This window comes from Leptosomus discolor, chromosome 1 (assembly GCF_034619465.1).
Source record: "Leptosomus discolor isolate bLepDis1 chromosome 1, bLepDis1.hap2, whole genome shotgun sequence".
NCBI lineage: Eukaryota > Metazoa > Chordata > Aves > Leptosomiformes > Leptosomidae > Leptosomus > Leptosomus discolor.
Window position 1 is genome coordinate 203,207,235 of NC_141391.1, and position 19,077 is coordinate 203,226,311.

Sequence of the window (19,077 nt, forward strand, 5' to 3'; positions counted from 1 at the left end):
CGAGTCCCTCTGCAGTATTTTAAATAAACTGGATCCTAAATGCACTGTGGTTCTGGCTATGATCTGGCTGACCTTGTGTCAGCCTCCCTTCTGCTTGATTTCATCGTGCTATCTGCGATGGCAGCGTCACTCTTGAGAATACACAAGTGTAGAGAGATTTCTAGTATTATGTTGTTTGCTTAAATGATAAAAAACATTAAAAGGCACCTATCCTTCCTCTGTTGCAGCTTCTGCTCTCACATAGGAATGGCAGGAAAGCACTTGCAGGTGTTTCTGCTGTAGACCTGCTGTCCTTATGAAAACTACTTCTTTTGAGAATGGCATAATATGATTGCTAGGGCTTCCCTACTGGTTAGAATAACAACTAAGAGCATCCATGGCAGGATGTTTAGCCACTAAACCCACAGAAAGGCTCTCTGTTTTGAAGTCCTGCTGAAATGCATTGTCACAAAGCATTTTGTTAGGATTGCAGGAAATTTGGAACAAAGCTGCAGATTTTGGCGGTTTAGCAGGAGGTGGCTGCCAGTCTGAGGCACAGATGGAGAAGCCAAAGCAGCATGGTCTTTCTGTTCCTTTCTTAAAACCGTCAGAAGGATTAGATTTTTAGCACTTGAAATGGCTTAATTTAGATTTGGGGATAAAATACAGCAGGGAGAAACAGTCTCTTTTTTTAGTTCTCTTCCACAGATTTTTCTGTGGATTTAGGAGATCAGAACCATATTTTAGTTTTATTTTGTTTAAGCAGCCTGGGGTTGCGGAATGTGATTTTATGACTCCATAGCAGATCTTGTGTTTGTGGGCTATGGTGATATTTGCACCTTTTTAATCTCATGTTGCCAGCTACTTCAGTTTACTATGGCAGTAGACTTAACCTGCGGGTGGTTCTTTGCACTTTTTTTTTTGTGCAGCTGAGAGGAAGGGGTCAGAAAACTAGTGTTCGCATTCAAGAGACTTGCTCATTGAGGTTAGTAATTGAAGTTAGTGGGAGTTTAATATTAGTTTCAATAGGTTCATATCAAGGCCGCCTGTAGATGTGGAGCTTAGTCACAGCAAAAAGTTGCAGGGAAGTAATGCGTAACTGTGGCTGCTGTGGCCTCTAGCAAAAGCAGCTTTGTAAGCATCCCTGCATAAAGGGAGGGCTTCGTTAATAGCCTGTGCAGCATGAGGTGTGCTGTCCTGCTGCTTGGCTGTCCTTTGACATCTCTGATCCATTTTTAAACAAGTGCATACAGACAAAAGCATTTGCTGGCCTATTCTTAGTAGACTAAAATGTATCTGACATACTGTACTGTTAAGAGAATTGATTTCCTTTATGCCTTACTAAGCTTTATGCAGTATTTCTCTAAACTTTTTGTTTCTGTTTCTTATGTGGTGTTTTTCATATGTGGGTATGGGGATGTTCTCTGCATAGCTGTGAAGTGACTCACTTGGAATTTTGTGTTCAATTGTGAACATGTGGTTGCTAAAATTAATCTGAGGCTTATATTAGTTTGTGAATAAACAGAAATAATTGGCTACTAAAGTGAAAAGTTATTTAGCAAATATTTAAAAGTTCAGTTAGCTTAGTCGGAATTTAAGTGTGTGCCTTAAACGTACTGGGAGGATATAAAAGGCAGATAACTTTATTAGGAAGTCATGGTGGGCTGATTTTAAATGGAAATAGTGGAACACTGTCTTATGAAGGAAGTATCTGACACTGGGTGAAATGCCTTGGCCGTTATTTTGTTAGTTTTATTGTTTTTTTCAAAAGAAGCAGTGGACAACCTGCTTGATTGAGCAAAATGCTGAAAAATGTGTAAATGAGAGTAGTCCTATGTTGTCTTGGAGATAAGCAGTAGTGTAAAGGTCTAGGCTACCTTGAAATGGGGAATTGGGATGATTTAAATCTAGAAATGTAAAAAAGGAGGAAAAAACCCTTGAACTGTTGTTTAACTTTGAAGATTCCTGAGGTTCACTGGGTACCTTCCTAGGCTGCTTTTACATTTCTCTGTGGATCTAATCTAAGATGCCCAGACATGTTCAGAAGTGTTCGTTTTATAAATTTAGTCATCCAGTTCCCACCTAATTTATTTTGTAATTCAGAGTTTTAAGTGGAAAGGTGTTCTGTTCTTGGAGGAGCCTAAAGCAGTAGGTGTTCTCAGGTCATGCTTTCCATATTCCAGGAACATGGATTTCAAAGCAGTGGCCATAGTCAGTTCAATTTGCAAAAATGTGCAATAGTTATGGATAAGATTACATAATATTTGAATTATTTGAATTCTAGCCCAGTCTAAGCTGTAGGTCTTCATTAGCCTGAAGGAAGTTGAGTACACAGTTCCTGCATCCCAAGTGAGTGTCACTAAGGAATCAAAGATAACTGGGAAGAGGAATCCTCCAGCCTTTTTTTCGAAGATAGGATAGTTATGGTACATCAGGAGTGCAAGATCAGGCAAAGAGCCAACAGGAGGGAATGTAGAGGTCAGGGACCTCAGTGTGAAAACCTTGTTTTTATGCCCTGGGTTGTGTTTTATATCTAAAATTGTCCCATGTGAAAAGCCTAAATAAAAAGTGAATGTGTCTGGGAGAAAGGATGTCACAAACCTCCTTTCATAAAGGGAGATGAAGTGTTGGGTTTTCTGCTTGCTGAAGTGCCCTCTTTACTAATTGGCTGTTAGCGAAAGATTAAGTGATTTGGCCAAATCAACATAGCCAAAAGTTGACTTGGAACAGATTTTTGCGCTGCAGTTGCCAGTCCAGCCCAGCAATATGTAGATGCCCCGCTGATGGTGGTTTGCACAATGATAGTAAATTTTGTGATGTTTCTGTGATTAAAAATGAAAAAAACCCAACCAAATAACTGTTTTCTTTTCTTGGGATTCTTCTGTGTTTGATCCCAAATGTTTAGAAGTGCAATTTAAATATATGAAGTGTAATTTAAAATCTATTGGCATATAATACATCTGGAATTTCAGATCTTAGAGCGAATTATGCTTGTTCAAACATCTGGTTAGAGAAGTTTAATTATCTGATTATTCCTCTGGGACAAGGAGATGACTTCTTGCCCCTTCCTGCCTTGTGACTGAGGTTCTGGAGCATAAACTCATGCTCTGCACCTTTTTGGCAGTGTCTGGGTCTAGAGAAGTCTGGTGAAGTAAATTCAATGTATGCAATATCCAGATTTGCTTGAATAATAATTTTTGATTTTCAGTTTTTTTTGGTATAATACATCACTCTATTGTCAAGCATTATATGCAGAAATGTCCGTTGGAACTAACTATGACTTCTAAACGTTTTAGTATGTTTAAAATGTGCCATTATCCTGTGTCATGCTTATCCGTGCTTTGTTGCTTTTATAGATTACCTTTCTCAAGGGATAGATCTCTCTGGAATAGAAGTAATTGAAAATGACCTGCTTTTTATTGCAAGAGCTCGGCTTGAGGTGGAGAGTCAGGCTAAAAGGTTGCTGGAGCAAGGTGTGGAAACTCAGGTAAAATACACTTACTTCTTTACTTCCTTTCAAAAGTGAAGTGTAAAAATACTTTGAGCTTGGTTTCCTGTGTTTTGTGCAGCGTTGTCTAATGGTGATTAAACATGAAAAAAGTCTTACGTGAGAAATTCTCTCACATGAGAATATCCAAAGAAATTGATGGAACTGGCCTTGTACGATAGTTGCAAGAACGCAATTTTGCAGGATCTGACCCTGAAATTTGGGAGAAAGTAGATGCTGATGTGAAGAGTTTAAACACTGTGATAAAAACTTGATGATGGATAGGACTTTGCATGAAGCACAGTGTACTACATTGCCAATATTGCCAAGCTTTACAGATAAATCTGAAAAATGCAGTTTCTTAAAACTGTAAGGTTTCCACACTTTAGCTGTGCAGTAGTACATTGAAATGATTTTAAAGATTTCCCATTAAAACTTTAAAGGACATTTTAAACTTTGAGGTAAATATTCACTGTAGGGAATATCAAAATGAATATGCATAATTACATTAATCCGTACTAAATGTAATTACATTATTAATAACTTGGCTATCTCTATTATTTAATTATTTGTAGCATCATTACTGCTGTCTTCTTGCCTTTTTAAAAATTTTTAAGAAGTCACATTCTTTTGTCTATACTTTTTAGAATTCTTTAAAAAAATGTATTTTAAATCTCTATTACTACAATAGGAGGAAAAATCTAGTACAGGTTCCTATCAAATTTGTGTTTTAAATTGGAGAACAAAGAGGATTAGAACAAGAGATTTTTATGCCGTTTGTTACAAACAGTTAAACTTACCTGTAAGCCATTATAGCATTTGTTTATACTATGGAAGGCTGACATGAAAATAGAATATATACAGAACGGAAAATCTCTTCATTAAATTGGCTTAGTTAGATAATTGAGGATTAAAATTACCAGTATGTCTCAAACTTTTCTTAGACCTCTCATTTCAAGGAATTTTCTGCAGTAAGAAGTAGTGATTGTGGTAAATGCCTCTGGCTATTTACTGATACCAAAATAGTGGGAAAAAAACCCCTGTTTTTTACTTCATTACTATCCAAGTGTTGAAACTCCTGACTATTTGAGCGTGTTGCCAATCTGTGATCGGGCTTGTTACAAGCTATGAAGCATATGCAATGTTAAATAAAGACTGAACGAAGATAGGGCCTAAGAAAAACTAAGTGGACATTTGTTTTGAATGTAGCAAAAGTCTTAATCAGTGTGTACTCCTCTAGTTTTTCATGTCAGATTTGACCTTCTCTGATAATTTTCTTTTCATATTAAGTACTAAAATGGAACGGACAAAGAAACCCTGGGGAAATCAATCCCACTCCGCTTGAAAAATAGACAGATTTATTAGGTGTTCCAGGCTGTATCCAGGTAATCAAGAGATTATTGAAGTATATGCCTGTTGTGCTTTAGCCAGAGGCCTGTTTCCAGCAAATGGAAGATTGTTTGGAAGAACATGCTTAGTTGTATCAGAAGTGGGGATGTTTTTGTGAAGAGGTGTTGGGGTATGCTTCATAGGTTTGTTGTTGGATATGATTCGTGGATTTAATGTTGGAAAAATAGTGTGCTTTAGCAAATACGTACGCAGGCATTGCCCAAGATATCGAGAATTTTAGATAGGACAACCAGATAGTATGTCTTTGATTCTTATTATTGTAGCTGTGTGTTTTATTGACAAGCTGATTTACATTTATACCTTCCAAGCCCTGAGATTTCCCAGTAGAGGACACGGGATCTTCATCTTTTCTTTTGTGTTTTGTACCGCAGAATTCCTCAGATGGGCTGTCTTCCTGCTGGTATCTATTCTGGTAGCCAAGACTGTGCCTTTGAGAATAGCGCAGCTGTATTTGTCTAGGTGGTTCTTCAGTTATTAGATACTCATATTTGCAATTGCAATTTTAGTTTTCACCTTGGTTTTGATCTGCTGTGTAAATAATATGTGAGATCAGTTGCCTGCGTAACGGTGAGCTGTATTTCTGCACTTCTAGCACGTCTAGCACTTCTCAGCAACGCCTTAAGAAGAAAGTTAGTCTTACATCTCCAATTTAGAGTATTTCAGTATCCACCTGGAAGAGAAGTAGGAATTGGAAATACATAAAAAAGGGAAAACTATATCTATCTCCTTTTAAGCAGAAGTCATTAGAATTTGGTGAACATCTTCTCTAGAATCCAGCTCTTTTTTCAGGGATGCTGCTAGAAGTTATTCTGACAAAAAGAACAGAGCTAAAAACTTTAAACTTCCCCTTTAAACATTTTGATATACCTCCTTTGTTTAGCTAAGAAACTGTTTTTACTATTTAATATTGTATAAGTCACATGCTAATGAGCTGTGCCCAGATTCCCCCAAATGACCATCCACAGTAGCACATGAAAGCAGATACTTACCTCTAAGTGATACATTGTCTTTTTCTCTGCATTGCAATTCACCTTTTTATTGCAGGTCCATCTCTGTAGCATTTGTGTATTCCTCAGAAGAAATGAAATCTCTCTTTCCCACTTCCTTTGGAAGTGTGGTGTTAGCCATTGACTGCTTCAGAAGTGAAGGCTTCCACTCATGTTCGTGGTGGTACCTTTAAAGCTGCCATCTGGGTGTAAAATACAAGTATCTGTCAGTGTGTCTAGACTTAGCAGGCTTTCACAGAGCTGCCAACCATGCTTGTTTTCCTAATCCTGTTAGAAAGAGTAAGCCCTCTTTGTTCTTGTTGACGAAAGTAATATAAATAATAGCCAACCTGATCAAGCAGGGGTACCAGTGGCTATGGGCAGGTTTTTTTTATTGTCGTGTGTGCTTTGTTATGCATTCCTAGTGTACATAGCACAGATTGATGCTCTTTCATGACCCACAGAACAGTATCAATAGATTCAAACCCTGTCCTTACTGTTTAGTCCTAAACTCCTTCACAGCTTTCCTTCACACTGTAAGCAGGTTAATGGCAGATAGTACAGAAAGCAGGAGAGGTGATTTTAACAGAGATACATCAAGAACTTCAATAAAGTAATTGTTTTAAGAAAAGAGACAGCAATGTTTTCTACTTTAAAAAGAAAAAAAAAAAGAGGTGTATATCCATCTTGCAACCACCTGAAGCATCCTCTCAGCATTTGCTTTGCTCACAGGATGAACCCTAGGCAGAGGAATCTAGATTTGCTCTTGACATCCCTTCACCCTTTTATTCAACAGCAGTATATTGAGTAAAGCAGATCTGAATAATAAGAAATTACTCAGAACAAGAGAAATTTTTTAGGATTACCATAGCTCAATTCCCAGTGGAACAGTTTTGCCACACACAGTGTTGTGGCTGCTATGCTTACAAAGAAGAAAAGTTTCTCTGCAACTTAGCCCATGCTTCAAACTCTCTCTGCTGTACATTGTCATGCTTAGTGTGGGACTTTCCTCTTACAGCCAGGGGTGCCCAGACTTAGTTCCATTGAGTAATGATAAGGTTGGTAGCACTGGGAGCCAGGTCATGTGCGTACAGAAAAGAAGTGCGTTTCCATCTCCTCCATCTTTACTCCTCTGAAGAGGTAGCCCTAGTTCTGAGCTAAGTTCACTGCTTTGACAGCAGTTAGGGGTCTCCTCTGTGTAAGAAGGATGGATTTTTACATCTATGTACTTGTATGTGTGAAATGAGTTAGGAACCTATGCTCTTGCTTTTGACTTCACTGATACAAACTGTAGTAATTAATTAGGATATAGGTGGTAAGGACTAGGGTATCATTAAAGATTGATTAAAATGTAAAATATCCATTTAGGTCAAACAAGCCATGGTGTGGAGATGAGAGTAGAACTCAGATTTCCTTAGGTTTGCATCTTAAACAGAGTTTGTCCTTTTGTGTATTACAGAAACATTCTGTATCTTTGACCACAGATAGTAAGAATTTTCCTTCTTTGTCTCCTGGAGTGATCTACAGCTGTCTGACTATTTTCTTTTTTAGGAAGGTTTTGGATAAATTATGTGATGTTTGTTGCCCAGTTTCCCTTATTTAAGGTGTGGGCAAATTTATTTTCCTGCCTAGTGTGGATCTGGAGAGAGTTAAATTCACTGGTAATTCACTGAAATTGTTCTGGTGATCATGTAGTGAAGTTTCCTGATTATGTTAGAGAAAGCAAAAAGTAAGTGTAAGCTTAATAACTGTCCTTTGTGCAAATGAATGTTAAATTATGTCTGCATTTTTTTTTAATACATAGAGTTTTTTCCCCCAAAATGAAGAGCTTTACTAATTATAACCTCACAGAATAAAGAAGAGGGAAAAAAACCCCAACAGAAATAAATCCTAAACTCCACTTCTGTAAGATGTTCAAATGCTGTAAACAGTACAGTCTGAACAAAAATGTCTCAATTAATTTCAGTGTAACATCTTTATACTGTTGTCACTTTGAGTAAATTTGGGGGAATTTTGAACTTTCATATTGTAATTCACTGAGTAGAGTTTGTTTTCTGAATTTTTCTGTTTTGCATTCTTTTTCATACTGAACCTTTCCTCTAAGTTGTTGTCTCTGGAATAAGTATGGCTTTTTTTTTTTTTTTTTTTTAATTAACAAGTTATTAACTACATGTATATGCATAATTGTTCTTGACTAATGCTATTTAGTGCCTGAGAAAAGTGATGGGAGAATGAAGTATCTGCATAATTAACCAGTTGTCTGGAGGTGATTACCCAGAAGTTGCTCGATTTGTCTCAGTTCAGGATTCCCTAAGCTAGGTGCTTATGTAGTACCTTTTGCAGCATTATAGCCAAATTAGTGAAATTAATCTGAAACCTTTCATGGACCAGCATTTACTCTTGTGTCAAGCATCTCTAACAATAGATCTTTGTTATCCCCAAGGGACTGGAAGGTAAAGTATGCACATAATTGGCTATTTTTCTGGACACGATCATCAAGAAGTTGCATGTTGTATTTAATTTCAGAGTCCTCTGTGCTGAGTGTTTATGTACTACAACTTGAAGTGTTATGGCAAGATGGTTGAAATCAATCTTAAATCCTTCATAGGGCAGTGTTTAGTCTAATGTCAAGGATCTTAAACAATACATGCTCTTTAATATCCTGTGACAGCATTTTCCAGTTGTGCAAATGCACTTGGAGCTGTTTGAGATATTCAGATGTTGAAAATGGTTATCATTGGGCTCCATTTTTCACTTTTTTGATGAAACTTGCAAAAATATAAGAAGTAAGAATGTAGCATTATAATTATTACTGCCAAAGGTGTGGATGGCTCTTGCAGCACTACTGTCTGGGCAAAGTCCTGTGATCTTGAGTTTCTCATTTTCAGTCTTGCATACTTTAGCAAGATGTTTCACTGAAACATCCTTTTTTTCTAGATTAGTTTATGATATTTTAACACTTTGGTTTAAGTATGCTTGCTAGTTTTTGCTAGTTTAGTGTCATCTTCATATTTGAATGCTTTGTAGTAAAATGGAATGCGCAAGTGTATGAATATGCTGTCTAAAGTTGTTGGCTCCGTGGAGAAGTGCTTGACTGTAGAACAAAGTCTAATGTCACAGGAGAATGTCAACTTCATGTGCCCCATGGCTGGGTAGTGGGCCTCTTAATGTTTATCTTTAGTTCATTTAGCTATGGATGTGTTACATTGCCCACGCTGATGTACTGTGCTAGTCAACAGAAAATTTTAACTTCCACATGTTTTTGCCTGCCCTTTGATGCTTTTGCATGTTACCTATTATATTTTGTCATACCTTTTAAATAATATAAGCTCTTATGTACTTCAGAATGTCAATGGAATTTATTGCCGTTATGTAGATGTGCATAAATGCGTGTGTATGCATAATTACAAAATGATCATTATAGTAGCAAATAAAGTAGAAAGATACGAGAAAAGAAACCTTCCAATTTGGCACACAATCAGTCACCTTTTTATCCCCCTTCTGTTGGTTACCGTCATAAAAAGTCTGGAAAAACTAGTGTTGAAATGCTACCCAGAGTATACACTTTGTTTTCAAGTCAAAGTGTAGTCATTGCTTTTTTCTTTTTTTCTTTTTTTTTTTTTTTTTCCCTACATTTATTTCTGGTTTGAAAGCTAGAAGTTGGAATTTAACCTCATCACTGTCAAAAATTTAACCAGTATAGTACACTTCAGGCAGTAGATGTTATGTTTTCTTATTATTCCACGATCTTGATTCCCGATGGAAACTAAACTGAGACAACTATTTCGTAATAAAGTAATTGACTGCAATATGATATAGAAATGGAAGGCATTTTTGATTATTCAGTTTGAAGTCGATTACTTGAATCTAGAGTAAGAAGACTGAAGTATTATCTGTAAAAAGGAAAATTTGAACCTGCTTGCTACTTTCGGCATATGGTGAGGGTGGTAGCTATAGTTATCTTTAAATCATCTAGTTTTGCTTAGTGAAGACAGAGGAAGAGATCCAAAGCTTTTTATTTAAATTCACGTTATCACCCATTTTACTGCTCTTTGTAAATCTCATGTAGACAGAGAAGAACTATTTCAACCTGTTACAGCTGTTATATTGGCTTTCATTGTAGAAGATCACAATGGCATTTGAGTCTGTTTAATTAAAATCCTACTAGCTTATACCATTTGTTTTTTCTTCTATGATAGTTCTGTATGCATATAGAGAATTCACTTCATGTGTTTATATATCTTTACAAGTTTTACTCTATCCTAATGTTTAAGTTTCTTTGTCACAGAAACATACTCATATTGCATGATTGAATTTTATTTTTCATCTTCAATGTTATGGTTATGATTTTTGCGATCTTGTTAACTTGCTAAATCAGATTCCTTCATCTAGCCATCTGGTGCATGGCACTACTGAAGGATTTTTTGATAAATCTAAATTATTTCTTCCTTGAACTATTCTGTTAAGGTGTGATATAGCAACGTATGGCTCGTCTAACAATCAAAAATACCTTCCAATTATGTGTTAGCTATATCCTACATCTGTATGGTAAACTTCAGGGGGATTAACCAAACCTTTTGACATTTTCCCTTTACTTTTCTGCTCTAAAAAGAGTTCATTTTATCTTAGAGTATGATCTAATGGAACGGAAGTGTTCACTGTGCTTCAGTAATTCAAAATCACCAAGCTGAACAGTAAGCATGAATTTATACCTCTGAACTATGGATTAAAATAAACCACAGATTTCTCTGCAATATAATCGGCTGATACTGGTATAACCTAGAATATCCTTTCAGTTTCCATAGGAACAGATGATAGAATGTTTTGAATCTTGGAATACCTAAAATGAGTGTCTGGCTTCAATATAGTTCACTTTTATTTTGCAGCTTGCAACCTCTGCATGTAAAGGCTAAAAATGTGTCTAAAAAAAGAAAGATGGAATATTGGCATAATATGCACTAAAATGGTTTTTTAGTAGCAGTAATAACAACAACAATAGTAATAATGATGATGAAGATGATACTTTAAGGTGCATAATTCTGCAGATGTTAGCTCTTGTGTTTAATTTGGAAATTAGGATGGTACTGAAAGCAAAAAAGAAAAAAAAAGGCAAAAAGAAGCAAAATGAGGAAGAAGTATCAAGTTGACTTGTGATAGTTTCACTTTTCAGTGCAACAGGTTTTTGGTATATGAATGGAGCTACACTGTGCTAATGTAGTTCAAATAGTAACTTTTTCAAATATCCATATTCCAAGATTATTTTCAGCTGCCATTAATATAGAAGACTCATGAGAGCTGTAGTGGTTGGAACGTATGGGCAGGTTTAATAGCAACATTTTGAAAAAAGAAGGATTTTCAAATAAAAGTAGTATCTAGGGCTTTCCTGCTCAGTATTAGAATATAATTTACTGTTGTAAATGTGCAGAGGACTATTTGTCACATGTTACTATCTGAATATTGATCCTCTTTTATTAACGGTTCTGGTTTGCACTTCTGCATCATCTTTTAGAAAATTCCTCACAAACTGTGTAGTACGTGGTTTAGGCAGGTATTAGCAAACCTCATTCCACAGGTGGGCAAATAGAAGTTCTAAATGACAAGAAGTAAGTGGGAAGGTTCTTAACAAAGTATTTGAGTTTGCAAGTTTCTATGCTTTATCAATTAGGCAACACTGGCCCCTTCTAACAGGCATTGTTTATGAAAATGTTTTCCCCCTCCTATGAAAATAACATTTTTTTCTTAAATAGATCCTGGAAGTTCTATTTTCTCAGCCAGTAATATCTGCAACTGTAACTGTTTATCTTCTGAAATATGTTGCAGTTAAAATAGAATAAGCATTGTAAAATGAATGTAAATTTTAATTTATTAATTTATGTCCAGAAGAAAGTTTCCATGTGAAGACAAGGGACTAGCTAATTAGGCATTGAAGGGCCCCTTGCCTTACGTCAGCAGCCTTTCCCAATTAGTAATTCTTGCTGGGAGTTACCTTCTCAGTTCTGGGACGGGTAGATGGCCATGCAGCTATGCAGTGCCCTCACCTACTTTTGACTCCACATCAGCTTCTGATAAACCTCTGCAATATTCAGGGTTAAATTTGGTCCTTATAAAGTTGAAAGGTTGTTATGCATCAGATATTGAAGTTACGAAGCGTCTATTAGTAAAACAAACAAAATGCACAAGTTTTCCTTTTTGTGAGGAGGTAGTATTGGGAGACATTTTGTCATGATATGTTAGGGGCTATGATTCAAGTTATGGTTTCAACAAAACCATCAAATTTAATTAGGCCCAGGTTAGAGAACATTTTTTCCCTGTCCTTTAGATTTTTTTTTTCTTCAAATCATATTAAAGCAGAGAACTGGGAACTGAAACGATTGTTGTTTCCCAGATTTGGATTGCCTGACTACCTTCACTAGGGTGATGGCAATGACAGCAGCTTCTGTTGCAGTATCTAGGCATGTACATGTTCAAGATTATATTATATTATGTTATATTTATATATTATATAAAAGACTGTCATCCTATCTTCCTCCATCCTTCGGCTGGATACCATTATAATTCCATTTCCCTAGGCCTCAGAACACCTTTAAAGGCATCCAAATTAAGAAGTCCCCTCACATTGGCCATCTTGCTATCATGCCTCTATTGATTTCCAAACTGTGACCCCAGCTGAACCCACCACTGGCAATCTGAGAGCCCTATATTTGTGTCTGAAACGCTCCTGCAGATCACCCCATTGCTCAGGCAAGAACAGCAGAAGTGGGAGCTGCCTCCTCCTTTGCTGTTAGTGTCCCATGCACCCCGCTGGAGGAGGTGTTGGCTCAGGGGGTTGGGTGGCTCAGCCAAGAGATGCCTTGTTGATTATCTGTTAGTGCTCTTGGCTATTAATTGTGCCTCTGCTGGACATGTGTTCCCAGGGTAGTTTTCATCAAACTGCAAAGATAGTCAGCCCCAGTGAGATGTTGTCAATAGCAAATGAAGCATGAAACAGTCTTCTCTTTTCCCTTCGCTTGGTGGCAGGTAGTATGCCGTGGCGTGAGGAATCCATGATTAGTTGGTAGGCATAGGCTAAAAAGCACCAACTTTAAGCAAATATTGAAAATAGCAGAAAGGAGGAGACTACGTTTTGAGGAAAACCTGCCTGGATAGACACATGAATATTTAATCAGTCTTCAATAATTCATGTAATATTAATGTGGTGCATGTGGTAATACAAGTGTTTAGTAATGGTTTTGGCTGAAATTCTAAAACCTAATTGGGAATTGTTGCCTGTTTTTTTAGATCTTAATATTCTTTGGGAAGAGGTGGAATTTGCTTAAGTAAATAATAATTTTACTGCAACTGTCTGCTATACATATTTAAATTAAAATAGTTTAGTCCTTAAAGTCATTAAGCTTTTATTAACTGAAAACTGTGTCTGTTTTTCCACAAATATTTTTGTGCCATGACGTCTTTCAGTGCCTTTCTCAGAGAATCCATTGCTATCTAAACTGTCATTTTTTTCCTTTACTGTTTTTATTCTGACAAGGTGCTGCTTTATGTTTGCTAATCTGAATTTAAAAAAAAAAAAAAAAAGACAGCTGCAGCAGATAGCGTAAAATGCAGCTTTGTGTTATAAAAACAACAAAAAAGGGAGACGTTGGTTTTGCTGCTCAGTTTTCTAGGTTTTGTGGCAGTTTATACGTTTGTGATATTTTATTAAGCTGACAAAGTTAGATTTGTATCTTACCTTTCTAACTTGACCCAGTTTTATAATATGATAAAAATCCTCAAGTTTTCATTAAATGGACTTTGAAGAATTTTGGTAGCAACTCTTTTATAAGCTCTTTAGCAAAGTGTGGTATTTCTTTATGTACAGTAAGGTGAAGGTTGTTTGAGCAATTACTTGAATAATGAGTAACTTAAATCCTCAGGCAGGTCCAGCATTTCTGTTGGGTAAATATGTTGGGACTGCAGAAGAAACAAAAGCATAGTAATTTTTGAAGACGTCTCATGCTAGAGATCCAAATGTGCAGATTTTTGCAGGTCTACCTGATTAATTTTTGGAGATGTAGTTTGACCCATATATGGTGTGCTTTCCAGAGTGAAAGGCTTTATAACTGATCCAGGAGCAATGAATACCTTAGTGAATACTGTTGGGAAAACAGGATTACTTGGGAAGTGCCTGAGCATATGTTTTAGAAGCCCACAATTTAGTGAGCATCTCTACAGCGTAATAGAGATAACATAACAGCAGAGATGGCCATGTAGTGTTTTGTTTAATCTAGCCAGAATTAGTTCATGCCAAAATATATCCCTTGTACTCTCGTTGCTGAACTATGCTGAAGCGTGTGCTACTGTTGCTGCCTCTGTTAGTCTTACAGAACGTAAGCATGGAAGTGTGTGCCCACGCTGCAAGCTGGATGGGCAGTGTGTTGGTATTTTCATTCTGCTCTCCTTGATTGTAAAGCATACATGTAACAACGGTTATTGGGTGCTGATACTTATTCCCTCTCCAGAGTTCAGATGATGCTTATTTTTGCTCCCAGATGAGTGCAACTCTTTCCTTCCAGGAGTGAGGAAGAAGGGAAGCTGGAAGATGAACTGCACTCAGTCTTTCCTTCTCCCTCCTCCAGCACTGTATGTGAGCAAAGCAAAATGTATATGCATTTGGGAAGGAATGTGTGCCGGAGTAGGAGTTAACAGCAAGGAGGATGGGAGGGTGCCATATGTTCTCCTGCACTGCAGGTTTTACTCTTCCCTGGAGACTTGTTCTGAAATCCTGTTGATTTCTTGTCTAAAAAAATTTAGTTGTCTTGCAGTACTTGGTCAGTATTGTAGAAGATTTGGCTATTACTACTTAATGTTGCTATCCTTGCAGTTACTGGCATGTAAGCACTGGCTTATTTGAGGAAAGCCTAAGTCACCTTGTTCTTTGTTATTAATGTTAGATGAAGGATTTTCCTGAATTCAGATCTAGGTCAGTATTTATTTATTATTATTCTATTTTTTTGGGGTACTGCATATCAAAAACCATGTTCCTGAAGCACATATGTATCACCCAATAGAAACTTATAGAAACTTTTGGTGTGACATTAATGTTACTCAGTTGCTTTTTTGCTGCAGATTTTTTTTCTGCCTAAGGAGATGTTATCACATGAGGCTCTTTTCATCTGTCTTTCTGTTTGACTCTTGTTTTATCCCCTTTTAAAATGCTAACTAGGAATCTGAGTTTCAAAGTCCTCTGCAGATAAATACAAGCAACCTTTCCACATGCTGAAGACTTCTTCAGTTGCTGGGCTGCTGCAGGCCATTTTTCTGTACATTTGAAAAATTCACTCCCCTTAATTTAGTATCAGCACTTCTACCACACCTTAGAATTAAATTTAATCTACCTCATGATCAAGGATATTTTTCTCTTAACACCAAGTAGCATTCTTCATGGAGACCCTCTGACAGTGTTCTCATATACAGCAGCACAGTGGGAAAGCATCACTGTGTCTAGTTTATGTTGCTTCAGTGCAGGTTGTAAAGGAATCATAAAATTAGTGAATTCATAGACTTCTACAGTGAGCTAAGAAACCTCGTGCTCATGTAGTCTGACCTGTGTAGTGCTGGACACAGACTTAAATTCATTAGATGGTGACTAATAACTGCTATGAGCTGCAAATTGCATTCTAAAGGCAGGGATTTGATAACCAGTTAACTCTTATTGGACTGACCACTCTTGAATTTAAAAATGAAACTGTATAGCCATGTAAATAAAGTCGCCTTTGCTCTGAGGTGGTCGACACAGCAAAGCTGCTGCAAAACTAAAGTGGAACATTGAAATAATGGTCTGGCCTGTGAACAGCTGAAGTTTTATCTCATGTATGTTATTTTAAAATGCAGATTTGTTTATAATCAGCTCTATATTTATATTTTATGTTCTCTGTTCAGTTTAGAAATCTTACAGTTTTATAGAACATCTTTGGGATTTTCTCTGCAGAGTGTAATTTTTAGCATAGCTTTTACTTCTTTTCAGTGATTTTTTTTCCTATTTCTAAAACAAGTGATAAAAACTTTTTAAAAATGTTAAATTGTTGCCTTTAACTAAAAATTAAATCTTAGATTAGTTCTTTAGTCTACAACAGAAGTGTTTTTCCCTACACTGGAAGAACCTCATACATTGTGCCTCGATAGTTGTATATGGAGGAGAGAACTTAATCCTACATCTTGATAAATAACTGTACCTACATATAATTTCTCTTGCACTCTAAACTCCTCCTGTAAAGACTATTTCCATTGCATCTGCGTACAATTTTTATGAACAAGTGATTAATTCCCTTTTTTTTCCTTGACAATTATACTGATAAATACAGTGTGCCCCAGGTAAAAGTACGAAATGTTCTAAAACACTGTCATGTTTTTCACACATAAAACTATTATGCATTTCTATTTCCATAAGGGATGTTTGCATCTTTGTTTTCTGCAACACATTGTGGCCTTATTTATATTTCATGGTAGTTAAGTTCACAGTTTATGTGTCATTCAAACAAGGGAAAATACTAGGGGATAACAGCTGAATTTTAATAATGGATGAGGAATTGGATTGTAATTGCAGTAGTTTTCCTAAAGCCATTTTAGTTAAGGATCTCTGTCAATAATCCATTAGAATCTTTTATGTAGATGAAGTTTTTTACCTTAGCTCTGAGTATTCAGAGGCTGTCTGGCAAAGCTAATTTCTGTTTCAGTCCAGAGTCCAGAATCCATTTTCCATTTTCCTTCCATCTTGTAGGCATTTGTCTTAAAGTTGGTGTAATTTTGCACAAAGCATGAATCAATAAGAACATGACCACTAAGTAGTGGCCATTCAAACGACTGATCTGCAGATTCTGGGCAAAATCAAGCAACTAAGATTATTTGTCATGAATTTTTAATGTTCATTTTTACCTCTAGGTTTGTGGGCTTCTTTTGTGGGGAGGCTGAATTAAAGTTAAGGTTCTAGGTATTGTCCTTGTCTCATGCATTAGACCAAGTTGTTCACTGATGTCAACTAGCACATCTCTTTTGTAGCCAAAAACTGCTGTGTCGGTTCATAGAAGTGGAGACTTTGACAAGGAATTAATGAAAACTGGGCACGGTGTGTGATTGTACATATGTGCTAAGAATGTTATTTTAACTGAGAATTTATTAAATTTTGTCACTGAGGATAATTATTGTTCTTGTTTTGAAGTCACAGGGAGTTTTCACACAAACTGTAGTGTAAGCATGTGTACACCTTTACATAGCATTCAGTTATGCAGCAGCATCACACGTGAAACAGATTCAAGCACTAGGCATATTGTAGCAGTTAGGCAGTAATGTTGAGAGGTAGCCTTTTATTAATCCCCCTGAGTTGGGATAAAATTAAAGACTAAAGACAGGCACTTTATTAATGTTTTTAATTAAAAAAGGAGATTTTTTTTTTTAAATAGATGCCTCTAAACCAGAGAGCCCTCATGTTGATTGTGAATGGAATTTGTATTCCATGTGCTTAATATGACATTTCATTTTGTATAGACTACAGTGTCTTTGCTTTATGAATTCTAAGCCTATCCACCTATAGAAGTTGTGTACCATGATGGTTTATTGTCATCAGCAAATTTTAATAATCCTGTCATCTCTTCTGACATTTTCAGGTCTGTAAGTGAGAATGTTGAATAGTACCAGAGTTAGCACAGAGAATGGGAGACAGAGGTGTTCAAATGGCATACCCTTTTGGTTTTGAAGTGAATCATATAGGTAGTCTTTGAGTAGGGTTATCCTACCCTATTCTTTATGTCTCTCTTGTGACAGTTCAATCTAGACCATGTTTTCTTGGCTTACTTAAGAGAAAGTAACTTAAAATACTGTCAGCCTTGCTTCAAATCAAAACATATTATATCTCCCATTCAAAGGTACGTTACTGTATCATGGAAATAAATTACTTTGGTTTGGCATGAGTTGTTCCTGACAAAGCCATCTTGGCTATTATTTAGCACCATATTAAAATTTCCTTGTGCATATCAAAAGGTAATTTAACTGTGCAGTCAAATGTAAATAAGTTATTACTTTGTAGCAATAAGACTATATAATATTACAGTGCTGTTTGATGGTCCAGTTTTGAAGAACAGAAAAGTAATGTATGAGATGCTAATTTCAGAATACCTCCGGTGTTAATGACGTTGTTATATGAGAGCTTTAAACTCCTTAATGCCTTGTTTGGATTTCAACTCAAGTTTCTGTGAATTTGCTCAAGTAGGTTGGTAATTAAGATACTTCGTGGATGTAATTAGTGGAGCATGCTGTAATTAATAAACCTGTATTCCCTAAATGTAAAACGGGTTCTTAAAGTGCTACAACTTGGATACTGAAAACATTTACAACCTATATCATTCATGGAGAACAATAGTACTCCTTAACATATTTTGCAGTGAATCGGTGAGCTTTCTTCTTCTTCAGCCCCCACTGCTGACAGTTATTTTAAGATCAGAATTAATACTTATGTATATACAGCTCCTGTAATTCAGGTGGATTAAAGAAAACAAATTTTTGGCAATGCTGGAGCTGAAGTACATTTTCTAAGATGGGTTACACATCAGCTATAAATGTATAGCAGAATTCCTCTATAATAAAATAAATGTTTATGAAAAGCCTGGATCACTTGCTAGCTAGTAAGCCTATCATTCTGCTCATTCTAGTCTTTTAGCTCTGTACATCGCTGGGCACATCCAGTTAAGAAGTGGGAACAGACATTTTTATGGGCAACCACAGTTGATTCTCTGACAGCTAAACTGGATAATAAAATCTACTCTGAAACTTTTTTAAAAAATTCACATAGTTGAAGACAGTTTCTGACCAGCTGTTAAATTGGATGTGGAAATGTGTGCATTCTAAAAGAGCTTCATGTTACCTTGTGGGATGTAGCCATGACTCATCATAGCTTTTCTGTTTTTGTTTTCTGGAAGTCACCCCTTTGAAGGCTGGGTAATGGATTGGGTGGGCAGTTGCTATATGACAATTCCAATCTTCTTATCTGAATTGTTCAAGTCACGTTTATGGCTTTTTCTGCTTTTTCTGTCTAACCATGCAGGTCAAAATTTGTGAATGGATCCTTGTCCCTAGTGTCTGCAAAAAGGGGGGTGGGCAACTGGTAGTTTTCCTTGGGATTTCAGTTTCTTTTTTTTTCAGAGGAGTTTGAATCTTTGAATTTGAAATCTTTGCACTGAAATAGTCCAT

General features: G+C 36.5%; 1 protein-coding gene across 1 annotated transcript in view; it reads left to right on the forward strand.

Moving 5' to 3' along the window:
- Positions 1-19,077, forward strand: part of COG5 (component of oligomeric golgi complex 5) — a 194,023-nt gene that overhangs the window by 82,266 nt on the left and 92,680 nt on the right. Inside the window, exon 7 of the mRNA XM_086480612.1 lies at positions 3,336-3,466. Within this exon, the coding sequence (XP_086336738.1) occupies positions 3,336-3,466 (131 nt within the window). The remainder of the gene's footprint in view (positions 1-3,335; positions 3,467-19,077) is intronic.